The sequence below is a fragment of the Aspergillus novofumigatus genome (assembly GCF_002847465.1).
Source record: "Aspergillus novofumigatus IBT 16806 chromosome Unknown P174scaffold_4, whole genome shotgun sequence".
Lineage (NCBI taxonomy): Eukaryota > Fungi > Ascomycota > Eurotiomycetes > Eurotiales > Aspergillaceae > Aspergillus > Aspergillus novofumigatus.
In genome coordinates, this window is record NW_020194277.1 from 807,500 (window position 1) to 821,965 (window position 14,466).

Here is a 14,466-nt window from a genome sequence, read left to right on the forward strand (position 1 = left end):
GAGTGTGAATTATAGTAGATGAACATAGTCTAGTGAACAATACAACTATATACATACATGTCTCAGAAGGAATTTGACCATATAAACTATTGTGATACAAAAATCATTATTTCCCTAACTCCTCCCAGATGTCATCACTGATGCAACAGAAACTCAGTCTAGCAACTCCATCACAAGCTTTGGAATTCGACTGACTCCCTCGCCTCTGATGGCGCTTACTGGAACGGCGCAGACCTTCTCTTTCCAACCGTCTGGATATCCTCCTGGGTGGCCAACCGCACCGTTTTGAACAGCAGCGAGGTAGTCTCGCAGTGTCTTGAATCTGTCTTGGGTTTCTGGCAAGTCGGCTTTCGTAGCCACGACAAGCCAAGGTTTTGTGTGAATGGGTGGAAGTTCAAGGGAAGGGAGCTGCCCTTTCGTGCTGTCAGGGGTATTGGTGGGAGAATCCCATGGAGAATCTAAGTCGTCCATGGGATTTTGTGAAGCGAGTTCAGGCAGCCCTCCAGTCGGTTGCCACTCATCTTCGCTTTCGGAGACAGGTTCGGTGTTACGTATCCGTTCATATTCGCCAAGCTCGTGCCACAAATTCTGAAGGCCTTGCACAGGGTCTCCTGCACTCAGATCTACCACGAAGGCCAGAATACCCGCCCGCTCAATGTGTCGCAGGAAGCCTAATCCAAGACCGCGGTCGAGATGAGCACCTTCTATCAGACCTGGAATGTCTGCTATGGTGAAGTAGGTCCGCATTGCTTTTCCCTTGGCTTCAACAAGCGGCCTTCCCTTGTGGTCATCGATAACGACCGTCCCGATACTGGGGGAGAGCGTGGTGAACTCCCAATTTCCAACGCGCGTGCGGCTATTGGTCAATGACCGAAGAAGCGTGCTTTTGCCAGCATTCGGCTTCCCGACTAATCCAACATCGGCAAGCAGCTTCAATTCAAATTCAAGCTCCAGACGCATACCCCCTTCTCCCCTTGACGCGAACTTTGGCCGAGTGATCGAACGAGATACCCAGTGGGGATTGCCCAGACCGCCGACGCCTCCGGCGGCCAGCAAAATCGGCTTATCCATTGGTTTTGAGAGGTCGAGGTATATGGGCGCTTTGGGTTCCATAGCGGCGATATTTTGCCTTCGAGGCGGATTCCTTGGAAAGACCGTGGTCAGGTAATCGGAAGGATTGGAGCCCGGGTAGAGCACCCAGCGATCATGACGGACTGAGGGCAGCCCAATCTCATCGAGCTCATCGACATCAACTGCAGGTGCCTTTCGTCGCTTGAGTTCCTCGGCCACTGGGTCGTATCGGTCTACCTCTCGCACGACCGTCCCAACGGGAACTTGAAGCAGGACATCCTCTCCTCGCCTGCCTCCTTTGCTCTTTCCTTGTCCATTTTTGCCCCTTCCGGCTTTGATTACTCCTCGACGAGCAAGTTTGTGCAGGCTAGTAATGCCCTCGACAGCTTGGATATAGATGCTTCCGCCGCTTCCACCGTCACCCCCATTTGGTGGACCTTCCTCGACGTACTTCTCACGCAGGAATGAGACACATCCGTTGCCACCCGACCCAGCATATATTGTCGAGCGACATTTGTCCTGAAATATGAACCGAGAATAATCATCAGGCGGTGGATTCAGGTGAGAAAGGTCAGGCGAATTTTCGGCATCTTGAGCGGCGACAGATCGTTCCTTCGGTTGCGATGAGCCCCGGTCTTTGCTGTACCATCTACCACGTACTAAGGCTACTCTCAAGTAGGATATATCTGTGATTAGTGGTCGCGCGGTTCGTTGTAGGACAGAAGGAAACGAGAACAAAAGACTTGTTCTTGAAGTCATTATTTCAGATCGCAGTCTCGGCGTGGTTCATCCTGGAGAACGAACTCTGATCTAGGACATAGACATTAATTTTGAGCAAGGTAACGGCATTCCCGACTTTCCACTGGGAAACAAAATGAGAGATAATATGAAGCAAAACGTCGTTGGTGAAGCTTCTTTCGAATCTCAATTCTTGCGATAATGTCACGTGGCGATAACCTTTATAATCACGTGTAGATAACGGATGCTAGTTGGTGCCTTGCAGACTCGCCCTCACGGAGTAAATCCTCTCGCTTCAATCTTATTGAAGGCTGCTTTTGCTTTTACACCCCTGTTCGCGAGCATGAAAATGAAAACCCCAGCTACCTGGTCATGATTATTGTGGCTCACTACAAAATGCACTAACAAGGCCAATCAGACCAGCTATCGTGTGTCCTGATTGCTTTGAAATGGTAACAGTGTTGTCACACTCCGTCCAAATTCTACACGTCAACTGCTTGGCATACGACCTTTGGGCCTAGCTTGGGGGCAATGCAGCTCCGATCCGACGAGATGTGATGATGACAGGTCAACGGAACCAATCAATCGCCGATCCGCTAAAGTCTGTCAAAGAAAATCCTGGATATCAATTGAGAATGTGACCTAGGATACTAAGTTGCTAAGAACCTGAATCTATTATTGGGCCCAGAACCATGTTCCTAACTTGCAAGGGCTAGATGCATGTCTAACTCACCCTAGCTGCCCCGGACCCAGGGAGCCTGGCGCGCAAAAGTACGTGATTACCTCGCAAACCCACCAGCTATCCTGATCGAAGACGGGGAAGTGGAAACAGTGATCCCAAGTACTTTTGTCTAGTCAATGGTGGATGCGAGGATCGACACACACTCCGAACAATCGGGCTCGAAACTCTCAAGTCTAGAGCTGTCAGCGTTCCGGCCCACCCCCAATGTCAATCTGCGCTTCATTAGCGTTAACATATCACAGAGTTTGCAGACTCAGAGTGCTTCTCGTACTTGCGTGACGCGTCTCGGACTTGAGTTGTCGAATCGCTTCCAGATCGAGTCTAGACAAAGTATTTTGGATTGAGTGCTCGAGATACATACGGAGTACGGATTCCGTCTTGGTGAGATGAGTGACAAAAGCGACCAAGCAGAGTGGCTACCATCATCGCCTCACTATGCAATGGCGCTGCGGGACTCTATTTCCCAGTTTCCGCAGCCATAAATGGAACCAAAGCTCGCCTGGTCTTAAGCTTGAAAGCTGAAATTATCTAGAACCGGGATTTAATGAATCCTTGCTCGTTTTGAACAGGTGCTTATGTTGTAGGGTTAATTTCAAGGTGTTGCTCGATCAACATCGCAGTGCAGACGCCACAGAAAACTTGTATCCGCGAAGTAATATGGGGATATTTTCCTCAGGCAATCTCCATGAAGGACCAGTCGTCGGTGCCACATAAAGTTCGGTAAGGATTGTCGGTGCAGGACTTCCAGAACCATTGGAGCCGGAGTGTCGGGACTGCATCAACTTAAGTCAACCTGTCAAATAAGCTGAAGAGACGATCCCTGCCATCGCATGATCACAGTGACCGATGACGAGATGGTGTCAGCGCTGATGTTGGCTGCAGATGCATCCCGAAGGATCACCATTGAGATCTCGACTTGGCTGCTTATGGATCTCAAAAAAAGAAAGTCAAACTAAGATTCCTGCTCATGTCACCAATGACTGCGGCAGCTATGCGATACTGGCGTACAGAGTACCACGTTCTCACCTGCTGACCATTTTGCTGGAGACCTGAAGACATGGACGTGGCTTGTTGATGAAGTGGTACGGCTTAGCAGTGTCGTTTAATACATGGGCCTATAGATATGCTCTACCCAATGGCGCACAGTGACGTTGACTATAGTGTAAAACATGCCTATAGCTGACATCCTTGCAACAAAATCATAACAGATTTTCAGCTGGAGAGATCAATTCTCGACAGCGCATTCTGTAATCTGTCTCGACACCCAGGATGATACCTATCCAGCACCCGACCCGCGTCATTTCCAAAAGTCACTCAGAGTTACTTCCATGTTTCCATCCATGATACTTGGCTGTCACCAAAATTCTTTTTTATGCGTCCCACACGTTGACGCCCACAGCCCGCAAAGATGTCTGGCATTGAGTTATCTAGACCTTGTCTAACGCTGTAGTCTGCCAGGGATAAGTTTTAGGCTCAAATGTCTTAGTACGGAGCACTCAAGCTTCCAATAGGCATTCGTTCCACGTCTATGTACCTGGTAACTTGATTGACAACCTTGGAGGGAGTAGATACCGTAGACAATGGATTCCGATAATCCAATAGGAAAGTGTTCCCTCACCGCGGGACAGGGGAGAGGTCGGAACGTCCTTGATGTCCTGGCATGGTGCAGCTCACATGATCGATGGCAGGTGTGATAGTCGTAGGACTAAACAGGGCCTAAAAACAGGGCAGAAATCAGGAAGGGGGGCCGGGGGAATGGGAAAATTGTACCTTTTGCCGGCCTAGGCAGAGACAAAAAGACACAGGTCGATTAGACTACTCCGTATTGAGAATTCTTTTCTTATTATCATTTCCTGGGAGATTATTAAAAGAGGTCAACTAGAGTAAAAGGTCAAGTCCCACTATCAAGGTGATCTAAACTAGGTAATGCACTAAACTGTAGTACTAGTCGAATAGAATGTTATCCATCACCGCGGCACCGGATTGTACTTTCCGCTGCCGGTACAAAGTCTCCTGTTTGAGTCATACCTAAGTACGGAGCACCATTTTACATTTTCAGCGTCATGGACCTATTTGGTAAAAATGCAACACTCCGTAGTAAAATGGGTTAATAACTTAATTGAGTTGGAGAGCTGGTGGCTTGACCGCTTCCACGATCCAGGATGCGGTTCTGCTTGAATTCTTCCTAGCCCAGTTGCAGTCTATAGAGACAACTACCACAACGGTCACCTAAGACACTCATGCGGTTCTATCGATTGACTGTACGGAGGTAGAAGGAGCTGCCTGACCATGTCTATGCCGCCGTAGCCGTCGTTTTGACTGTCCCGCCTTCTAGGACTAGCGTGGGATGAATGGACGGGATAATCAATAGAATATGGAGATTGGAGGAATGAAACTCGTAGCCATTACGTCGTTGACATGCTAGAGTCGCAGTGGTGTGATGACTGACTTTGCGCTCCCCAGAACTTTCATTTCGGGCAGTATCAAGTTTATCAAGCCGAGTAGTCAAACAATAACAATAATGGACGACAGTCTCCACCATTTACACCAATCCTTTTGGGATGTGGGGAGATGGAATGTCCTGTACATGATTCCCGAAGTACGACGGGAGGAACAAAAATACCATGGACCGTACTTTTCGCTTCGAGGACTGGTATCAGGCTAATGATGATTGGTATGACGGTTATCCCTTCACCCCTGCTAAGTATTCATTGAGTTTGCGACGTCCTGAGAAATCTTGGGAGTCTGAGAAAGTGGTTTCCATCCAACCAATTAGAGTCTTGATTCCCAGATTCCTGTTTCATGTCAAACCGAGATCCATGGATGTACCCGCTTGAGCCTAATTGAGGAGATTGATTGGTGCGGGGAAGCATGTCCGGTTGTTAGGATGTACAGAAGGTGGGCCCATATTTTGTACTTCAACTGTGTAGGATCATACCTTGGTTTACCTCCCTAGAAAGAATTCAGTGTTTTACCTCTCTAATCCAGATAGTATCCAGAGATTTATCGAGGGCATCATCATTACCTCATTGTTCTGTCGCAGTGACACGTAGAGAGTCCAGCAGACAAAGGATGAAGAGGATAGACTAGAGAAGCTCATGCTGCAGAATGGGAGGCCCATCTGTCGAGTAGTCCGAATCCATCCAGAAAGGCTTCAAGGATCTGGGTGGCTCTTGTTTTCAAGCCAAAGCATCAAGACTGCAAAAGAGTGTGGCATGATTCTCAGCCTCACAATATCTGCGTAGCTAATCTGGACTGAGGTATCTCGAAGACTGGAAAAATTTACAGCCAGCCACTCAAGTGAGTTAAGTCCGCCACATCCGCATATAGATGCCTCCATGTTAAATTGTCGGATCTCCATAATCCGTTATTCATCATGGCTGAACACTAGATACCAGAGCCAAGCCACGAGTCGCAATATTATGATTTGTGCTGTGACATCCGCCATTATTACCTAGGTAGATACGGAGTAGATATTCCTTGCCTCACTCTGGTTCTAGAAGGATTCCATACATAATAATGGACTGTTCTGGTAAGACCGGAAGGAGTGAGACATGTCTCCTCGACCAATACCCACCGAGGATCCCGACATTCCCATACAGACCGCTTTTTGCAGTCTACTCTGTATTCTCTCATGAGTATGACCAATCAAAGCGGTGATAAAAGAATGTATCCCTAGAAGCATATTTGAGAAACAAATTGAAGCACAATTCTCTTGTTCGAATTGGCAACGATGTCACCTCAGGAAGATTTCCCGGGACCCGACAGACTGGTGCGGCAGCGGTTTTACCATAGGTGGAGATCCACCAGGCACGCGTGCCTATCTTCCGAGGAAGAAGTCATTTCGTTGAGAGCTGGTAGAATCACGTTTGAGGCGTTTCGTCTCACTCATAAACTTGATCGTATGACCAAAAATATTCTGGTACCAGTTCCAGCATGAAACATGAAATGAGCACTATGCTCATCACTGTAATTGAAGAGCTCCAAAGCCGAGCGTCCGGTCCTAATCTTACGAGGTCTGGTGAAGTGCCTTCGATTCCTTGTCCACCGAAGCGACAAGAAATAAGCTTGGGATGGACAGCTGTCATTGCTTTGTGATAACAAATGATGTAAGCATGAGCTGATGAAGAGCCAGCAATGCAGATTTGTAGGATCCTGGTCCAGCGTATCACAAAATGCTAGACAGCCGTTGAGCCGTCTGTAAACAGTCAAATACTCCCTATGCTAGGTACAACCATTGATGTACCGCGGGGCAGTTCCGTGCCCCGCTCCAAGAGAAACAATCGAAGCTGCCTTGCATGAAAATGGAATGTTGATTCAGCTGGACATTGAAGCAGAATCCTTCGCGAAGATTGCTACCACCTGTCGTGGCTGTGTTGATCCGATCGCGTGAGTATGTAGTTTGGTCCAAGGCTTTGTCCTCACCGTATATCTTTTGGGTTGACATTCTGCAAGGCGAGCAAGGGGCTGCTCCTCAGGCTTAGCTCATAGGCCAGATGCATGAAATGTCCGCCATTTGATTTCTGCCCAAGCTACCATGATAGACACACGTTGCTCAACAGTTAACCAAAACCAACAGTGACAATCTGGTCAGGGGGTCAAGGATAAAAGTAGTCAGTCAATCAGCTCATATCGTTGAATGTCCTGCATATGCCCCTCTTGCCCCTCCCTCGAGCGTCTTCACCGCTTACTGTCGAAGTCTGCCAATCCTGCCTTCGCATTCTGTCTGGTGAATAAGAGCATCATCATGACTGCTCAGACATTAATAATTGATCATGATATTTCCTATGGATGCATCCTGATGCCAAACACAATCGTACCTTACCCCCCGCCCCCTGTTGTGTAGGATCTGGACGCATCCAATGAGCTGGACGCGACCTGCTGCATCAGTTACCTAGAGGCTAGTAGCTCTTGAGAACAATGTTCACATGATCATGAGCAGTACAGCTTAGTAGATGCATGGCGACGACATTTCATCTATCTCCCTCTCCGGTCCGCAGTGTCCGAGTGGACACTAAGATAGACACGACTACGATAATTCAAATGACCTAAGAGAAGATATGTCGGGTGATTCCATCTACGCCTCGCTGCGTGCCATCAGAAACCTGGATCTGATGGGCATGTCATGCCCAACACCGCCAGATCATAACACCGTGGGAATACTTCGGGTTAATTCGATCTTGGAATTTCAAGCCGCTCCTTCAGGGCGCCGTACTCGCCTTGCCTACCATATCTTCAACGACCGCTAATGAATATTAAAGATATGCAACTCGTGCATACATGTAGAAGCCCAACTGTGCATTACAGCAGGCACTTCTCGACAAACAAATCGGGATGTTGACGGAAACGACGACATTGGCTTTGGTGTAACCCTAGACACTTGATCATTGCTCATGACAGCATCCTCGAATGTCATCTGTCTCCAAGGTAGACTTGGGTACCCTGTCTGCTGTGGGCTTTTCTGCTTTACGCAACACATCAACAGTATCCGACCCCACGAGTGATAGCTTTGAAGGGCGCCAATTTAGGTTGCATCTCCCTCGCGTGGGGTACCCTGTCACTGTGGCCCCTGTTACAGATATCAAATCTTGTTTGCAATACAGTAACACTAGGCTGATACACCTATCTACGCCAGGGTTCCAGCAAATCTGATGACGTCGCCGAACTGACCACTGTCAATTCCGGCGTACACCTAAGTACGTAATATAAGAAGTAATATTTTAGATCAATGATCTGTATCGTATTCAGCTGCCTGATCTCCCAGACACAATGCGCAAGGAATTTGCTTGCATTCCTACTCATTCTACCCGACTTCTCTACATCTTCGGTGCAACTTCCACTGGACTCGAGTGGCTCCAGATCTCAACTGCACCAAGCCAGCCCTTTGCAGTAGTGGAATCTAGAGTAGGCTACTCGATAAGAAATGATGTGTACGACTGTAATAATAATACCACAAGATGTACCTCGTGAATATGAGTGATCCATACTGACCCGCTTAGTGTTCGTTTTCGCCAGGGACTAGATCTGCCTCAGTGCCAAAAGATAGGTAGCTTGATTCCAGTGCCTTGGTTCCTTCCAGCGCCGACCCGCTATTAGCGTAATGGAGTCGTTGACAGTCGGATAACCTTTAACCAACATTTCTACATTGGTAATGCATACGGAGTAATATGTAGCTTACCATAGAATAAGTGATTTGGAATTAGCCCAGAACAATGCCTTTATCTATGCTATTGGACGCTGCGGAAGTGACTCCAGAGTCTGGAAGAAGTTATATCAATTAATATGATTTATTCAAGGACACTTAATTACTTTCTATTTGGTGTGATCGAGATAGAGCGGAGTATAGGCCCTATTCCTCTGGTCAAGGCTACAACATGAATCATTCCAGCATGGATATATAGAGCATAGCGGTCGATACACTTCAAAAAAGCTGTCAAGTATTTTCTTTTTTTCTCCATCTCTGGGGATTTCTCATTGTCCATAAGTTCTTAATGCTCCTGTTGATTGTGATAGTGTGATCATACTTCCAGGCTTCACAGTCTAGTAACTTATTTAACTATTACTGAACAGTACAGTAAGTAAGAAAGATCGGAATTCAGGTGCTACCTTCATTAGCTTAGTCCTTATTACTACTCCAAGTAATCATTACTGTATGGAAGTTGACTGCTCACCTCCAAACCTTACTTAGTATTTGACCCACTTATTTAGATGGCATGACTGATATACTTTTGACCAATGTACTCCGTATGGAGTAAACTAAAGATCAATAATAAGACTGTGAGACAGTGCCTTCTCTCTTCTCTCAGCCCTTTCAAAATTTTATTGAGTTTGTGGTTTTAATTTTATTTTGGCCCCCTTTCATAGCTCCCTTCTTGTCTCATTTCTGGGGTGCCCCCTTTCTCCCTGAATGTACTCCTGTACATTATCTGGCTTCCGCCCTTGGCCTGGCTGACCGCTTTTGATGGTAGTCACACAGTGGTAAACAGGTACACCGCATCTCTATCGTCACTCCTCAGAGACGTGTGCTTGCTTTCCCCTTTTTCTCTATTGGTGCTCTTCCTCCTTTTCCATACATGTACCAAACAAAGGAAAACCAAGAAGTGCATTGCATTCAAAGCAAAGGAAGAATACTTGCATGGATCTCTCGATTGCCTTTCAGGGAATGTTGAGAATGCAGGATCGCAAAGATTGATATGCATGTCATGAAGGGCAATACATCGTTACCATGCTTCTTCCTACCCATTGATACGTCCCTAGAAATGGCAGTCAAGGCAATCTGGTCACGGTTATCTCTTGGATTCCAGTATAGACTACTGAGTACAAATCCCCCAGGTTCCAGGTGGACTAATTATCCCAAACTGGGGAAGAGATTATTGGACTAATACTCCATACTCACAAACGCTATTTGTCTATTATGCAAACTGGGAGACAAACGCTAGACTGGCTAGAGAAAGGGGCGGCAAAAAGACCATCTGAAAGTGGGTGGGTTTCAGTGGGTACTAAATTGCTAAATGAGATCTATCATCTTGACTAAGTCTCACTAAAACCATACTCTTGGAAAGCCGATCATCCATTGCCTTATGGGTCTGTTTTAGCGCGCTTCTAGATACACGCCTACTGCTGTTCCCCGGAGCCCGGGGCTCAGGTCCATGGGTCATTGGGTTGACTGTTCAATTCTGCGGCGGCGGCTCTCAACTGGGGGCACATTTGGGCTATTTGTTCACTTTCTTGATTATTGCTATTATTATTAATTTTATTTTTTATTAGCTGTAGGATTTTGTTTCATTTTCCATTAAATACTGTTTTTTCCCCCCCCCACAGTATTTTGTCCATATTTTATTAATCATATTTTATTCCCGGCCTTTTTTTTTAGTTGAATTATGTGAATTTCTTATCTGCCCTTCTGTTTTTCTTTTCTTTTTGTCCACCCCCCTGTCAGGAAAACAAGACCGCTCTTTTTTGATCAGCGGATTATCAAAAGGATCCAGGAGCAATCGGGCCTTTTTCCCAGGCCCTGCTGTCCGGACTACGGACTTACGTCGCAGACGGATAGCCTTTTACGAAGCTCTAGTTACCTGAAAGGATATCCGAACCGATTGTCTTCAGTTTGAGTACCTGTGGATCGAACTGGTCGACTGGAAACTGGTTGTTAGAGACGGCTGCTATTGGATCCACATCCCTTTCGCTTTGCCCTTCATTATTACCCTTGGTACGGAGAATTTGTTTCTGATCTCTGTCATTATTATTCTCTTTTCCGTCAGTCTTGTTGTTAGCATAGGTCATTATTTGCCAGTGTAAGTAGGACCCAGTCGGATGCCCCCAATCCCATTGCCCTTGTCTATCCACTAGAGACATCATAGCTTAAAATCTACAATATGAATGTGGATCCTCTGTGCTAGTGTTCCTTGACTGTTTGCTGTTGACTGCGTCCTGCATCATCCTCTGTAGTCTGTACAGCTGTAACCAAAATGGGCTCCATTATGATTCTTCCTGACCCAGATGCTGGACCGTTGACGTTTTACTTTTCCCTTTTTTATTTCTTTTTTGTTTGAATCATAATATCTTATTTTTATTTTCTTTTATTGATTTTTACCTTGTCCTTTCTAAAATAATTATTTATTATTTTCGCCTGGTCAATGATCACATATCTTCTTCCTCTTATCCACATCAGATACTTCATTTAATTCCCCTTCCCGTCCAGATTCTCCCTTGAAGACTATCTCTTCTCTCTTCTCCTACTTATAATTAAGCTCTTGCCTTTATTCCGACAGTATCCCCTTCTTCTATCCTTCCATTGTCCCACCGAATCCTCCGACTTCATTGTTCTGCCTTCGCCTCATCTCTGCCTTCACCTACTACCAAACACATCTCCATACCATTACACATCTTTCCCCAACAGCTCATTCTTCTCTTGGCGTTTGAGCTTTGTTGCGCTCTAGTCATCGACTGCAAAGATCCCCATAGTTCCAAACAAAGTCACTTTGTTCAAAATCCCTTGTAGTGAACTCGAGTGATCTTCTACGTCAGTGGAACGGCGCCAAAAGGGAGGAAGACGACAGAATATAGAGGAACTTCGAACTTGAAAGGAGGGACAACTGGAGCGCATTGAGAAGAAAGGAAGCAATGCTGAAGTTCCTCTAACAAGAGGTTCCTTCTTTCTTCTTCAGGCGCGCAATCTCTCGCAATCGCATTCACTCCCTTCTAGCCCAGCGACGACCTTAGGGCGACACATTGCTCTCGCTGTCGGCCTCTTTCGATTTCTGACAAAAAAGAGGATCCCGGCATACATCGCTATAGCTATTTCCTGTTCTCCCCTGGCCCGAGTACATTTCTTGTACCGAGACGACGAGATGTTCAAACGGCCGTCATTCTTACAACGCCAGCGGCATAATGGTGGGCGCGATGATTGGTCCGCCTTTCCAGTGCGCCAGCTTTTTGTGCTAGGTATGTTCTCCTTCAGTCGCTCTGCTTAATGCCCAATCTCGATGAGGACGATGGGTTCATGTATGACGAACATGGATCTGTGCGTCTTTATTGGAGCAAACATTTCCTTACTGCAGTTGAAATCTCCTATTGGATCTTCAGGATGACTGACAGCTCTTCAAGCACTATGCCGCATTTGCGAGCCAATTGCATTCATGTCCATTTTTCCGTATGTCTACCACATGGTAGAGGCATTCAAGGTGACAGATGACGATCGCAAAATCGCTCTCTATGCTGGCCTGATCACATCCTCGTTTACTTTTGCGGAATTCTCGGCAGGCATGTTCTGGGGTCGGATGAGCGACAAGATTGGTCGAAAGCCTGTTTTGATTATGGGTTTGATTGGCACAGCTATCAGCATGATTGTTTTCGGATTTGCCCCCAATCTGCCAACCGCCATGATTGCTCGAGCGCTTGGCGGTCTCCTCAACGGAAACATCGGAGTTCTTCAAACGACCGTTGCGGAGATCGTGACTGTCAAGGAGCATCAACCTCGGGCTTACTCGATCATGCCATTTGTTTGGTGCCTGGGGTCGATCATAGGACCAGCTATGGGTGGTGCGTTGGCACAGCCCTGCCAGAATTATCCCGGATTGTTCCAGCGCCATACAATCTTCGACAGCTTCCCATTTCTGCTGCCCAACCTCGTCTGTGTTGTCGTCCTGGTCTTTGGGGTTATCGTCGGCTTCTTGTTCCTTGAGGAGACTCATCCGGAGAAACGATACCGCCGTGACCCTGGTCTCGAGCTGGGCAATTGGCTCGTCGCCCAATGCTCGGGCTCCCGCGTGCAACTGACAGAGGATGACACGGGCATCAAAGTGGAAGCCAACGAAGCTGATTATTTCGACTACGGCGATGTCCCTCCACCAGAGTACAGAAGCACCGAAACATCGCCTCAGCTGGCCCCGTCAAGGATGTGGGTGCTCTATCAGATGATGACGACATTGAGGGTCAGGTCAGAGGCGAACAATGCGGGACACCTAAAGCTTTCACAAAGCAGGTGGTCTTCAATATCATCGCTTATGGTATTCTTGCCTAGTGAGTTCGGACCGATTCTTGTTCCTACGACGATCAATTTTATTTTCTAACCATCTTCCAACAGCCACAGCGTCTCCTTTGATCAACTTATGCCCGTTTTTCTCAGCACCCCTAAATCCGATGACAACTTCGTCCTGCCATTCAAATTCACCGGCGGCCTTGGTCTTCCCACCAAGACGATCGGTTTTATGCTCGCAGTACAAGGCGTTTACTCTATGATTGCCCAACTGTGGCTATTTCCTTTTGTCGTTCGCCATTTTGGAACATTGCGAACCTTCCGATTCGTTCTGCTCGTTTGGCCACCACTCTACATGCTTGTCCCATACCTCGTTCTTCTGCCTTCAATACTGCAGACAGCAGCAGTCTACCTGGCACTCATCAGCAAAATTACTTTGCACGTCATTGCGTTTCCCTCTACTGCTATTCTGCTTGCCAATGCTGCTCCATCTTCCAAGGTTCTCGGTTCGATCAACGGTGCTGCCGCCTCGACTGCGAGTCTTAGTCGCGCCTTGGGACCAACAATCACGGGTCTGTTGCACTCCAAGGGCCTCGAAAGCGGATACTCGATTATCGCATGGTGGGCCTGTGGCCTCGTTTGCGTCACCGGTACCATCCAGAGCTTCTGGATGGAGGAGAGCGAGCCGCGGAGAGACAGCGAGAAGGCTGGCAACAGTGACTCGACTGCAGGAAACCCTATGCGGAGCTCCTTCACTGCAGGCAAAGAGTATGCCACGCCCGAAGAGGAACGCAGACTGCTCTCTTCTACGCGGACCAGCGTCGATGATTTGGACATTGCCAACCTAGATTTGACGCAAGTCGAACCAGCACCCCGGTCGAATCAACTTGCATTTGCCGAGGACTGAAAATAATGTCCTTCGCGCATTAACATGCGCTAGATTCTCCTTCTATCCTCGCTTCCCTTCATAATGCATCCTCGTCAGGACTATGAACTGGTGGTTGGGTGGTGTCGAGATTCCACTCTTTCTTTCGCTTCTTCGCTGTTCTCACATTTCTCTATTTCGAGCCATGCATTTCTCTTCCCTTTTCCTCTCTTATTCTAGAACATGATTCCAAGACGGGCGATGGCGCAGTTTCCTTTTTTTCTATAGATTGCATGCATTTCAGAAGCGCGGGGTCTTGTCTGTTTTTCTTGTCTTTTGTTCGGGATCATCACCATGGGCATTATTGGGTACACATCATGTCATGCATCTGGGCGGCTTTTGTCATTATTTATCATATCCTAGCACCTTGAGTGCTAAATCCACTTTCAGTTGAAGGGAAGACTTGCAGTCGACCCTCCTTTCCGGCCACCGAAACTATCACCACTTTGATACCTATTTGTGTTGAACGACAGTGCTCGATATAGTAGTGCATCTTCTGCTCGATCCTAGTTG

At 47.2% G+C, this 14,466-nt stretch overlaps 2 protein-coding genes across 2 annotated transcripts; one reads left to right on the forward strand and one right to left on the reverse strand.

Annotated features, from left to right (window-relative positions):
- Position 1: 1 nt before the first annotated feature.
- Positions 2-3,588, reverse strand: P174DRAFT_512043 (GTP-binding protein Obg; the record flags this gene model as incomplete). Its single annotated transcript, XM_024831847.1, has 2 exons — positions 2-1,819; positions 3,578-3,588. 2 exons carry the CDS (start codon positions 3,586-3,588, stop codon positions 154-156), a joined length of 1,677 nt encoding a protein of 558 aa, XP_024682372.1. The 3' UTR covers positions 2-153.
- Positions 3,589-12,353: 8,765 nt separating this feature from the next.
- On the forward strand, positions 12,354-14,401 carry P174DRAFT_441027 (MFS general substrate transporter). Its single transcript, XM_024827203.1, has 2 exons — positions 12,354-12,941; positions 13,137-14,401. The coding sequence occupies exons 1-2, from the start codon at positions 12,367-12,369 to the stop codon at positions 13,933-13,935; spliced, it is 1,374 nt and encodes a 457-aa protein (XP_024682373.1). The 5' UTR covers positions 12,354-12,366; the 3' UTR covers positions 13,936-14,401.
- The last annotated feature ends 65 nt before the right edge of the window (positions 14,402-14,466 follow it).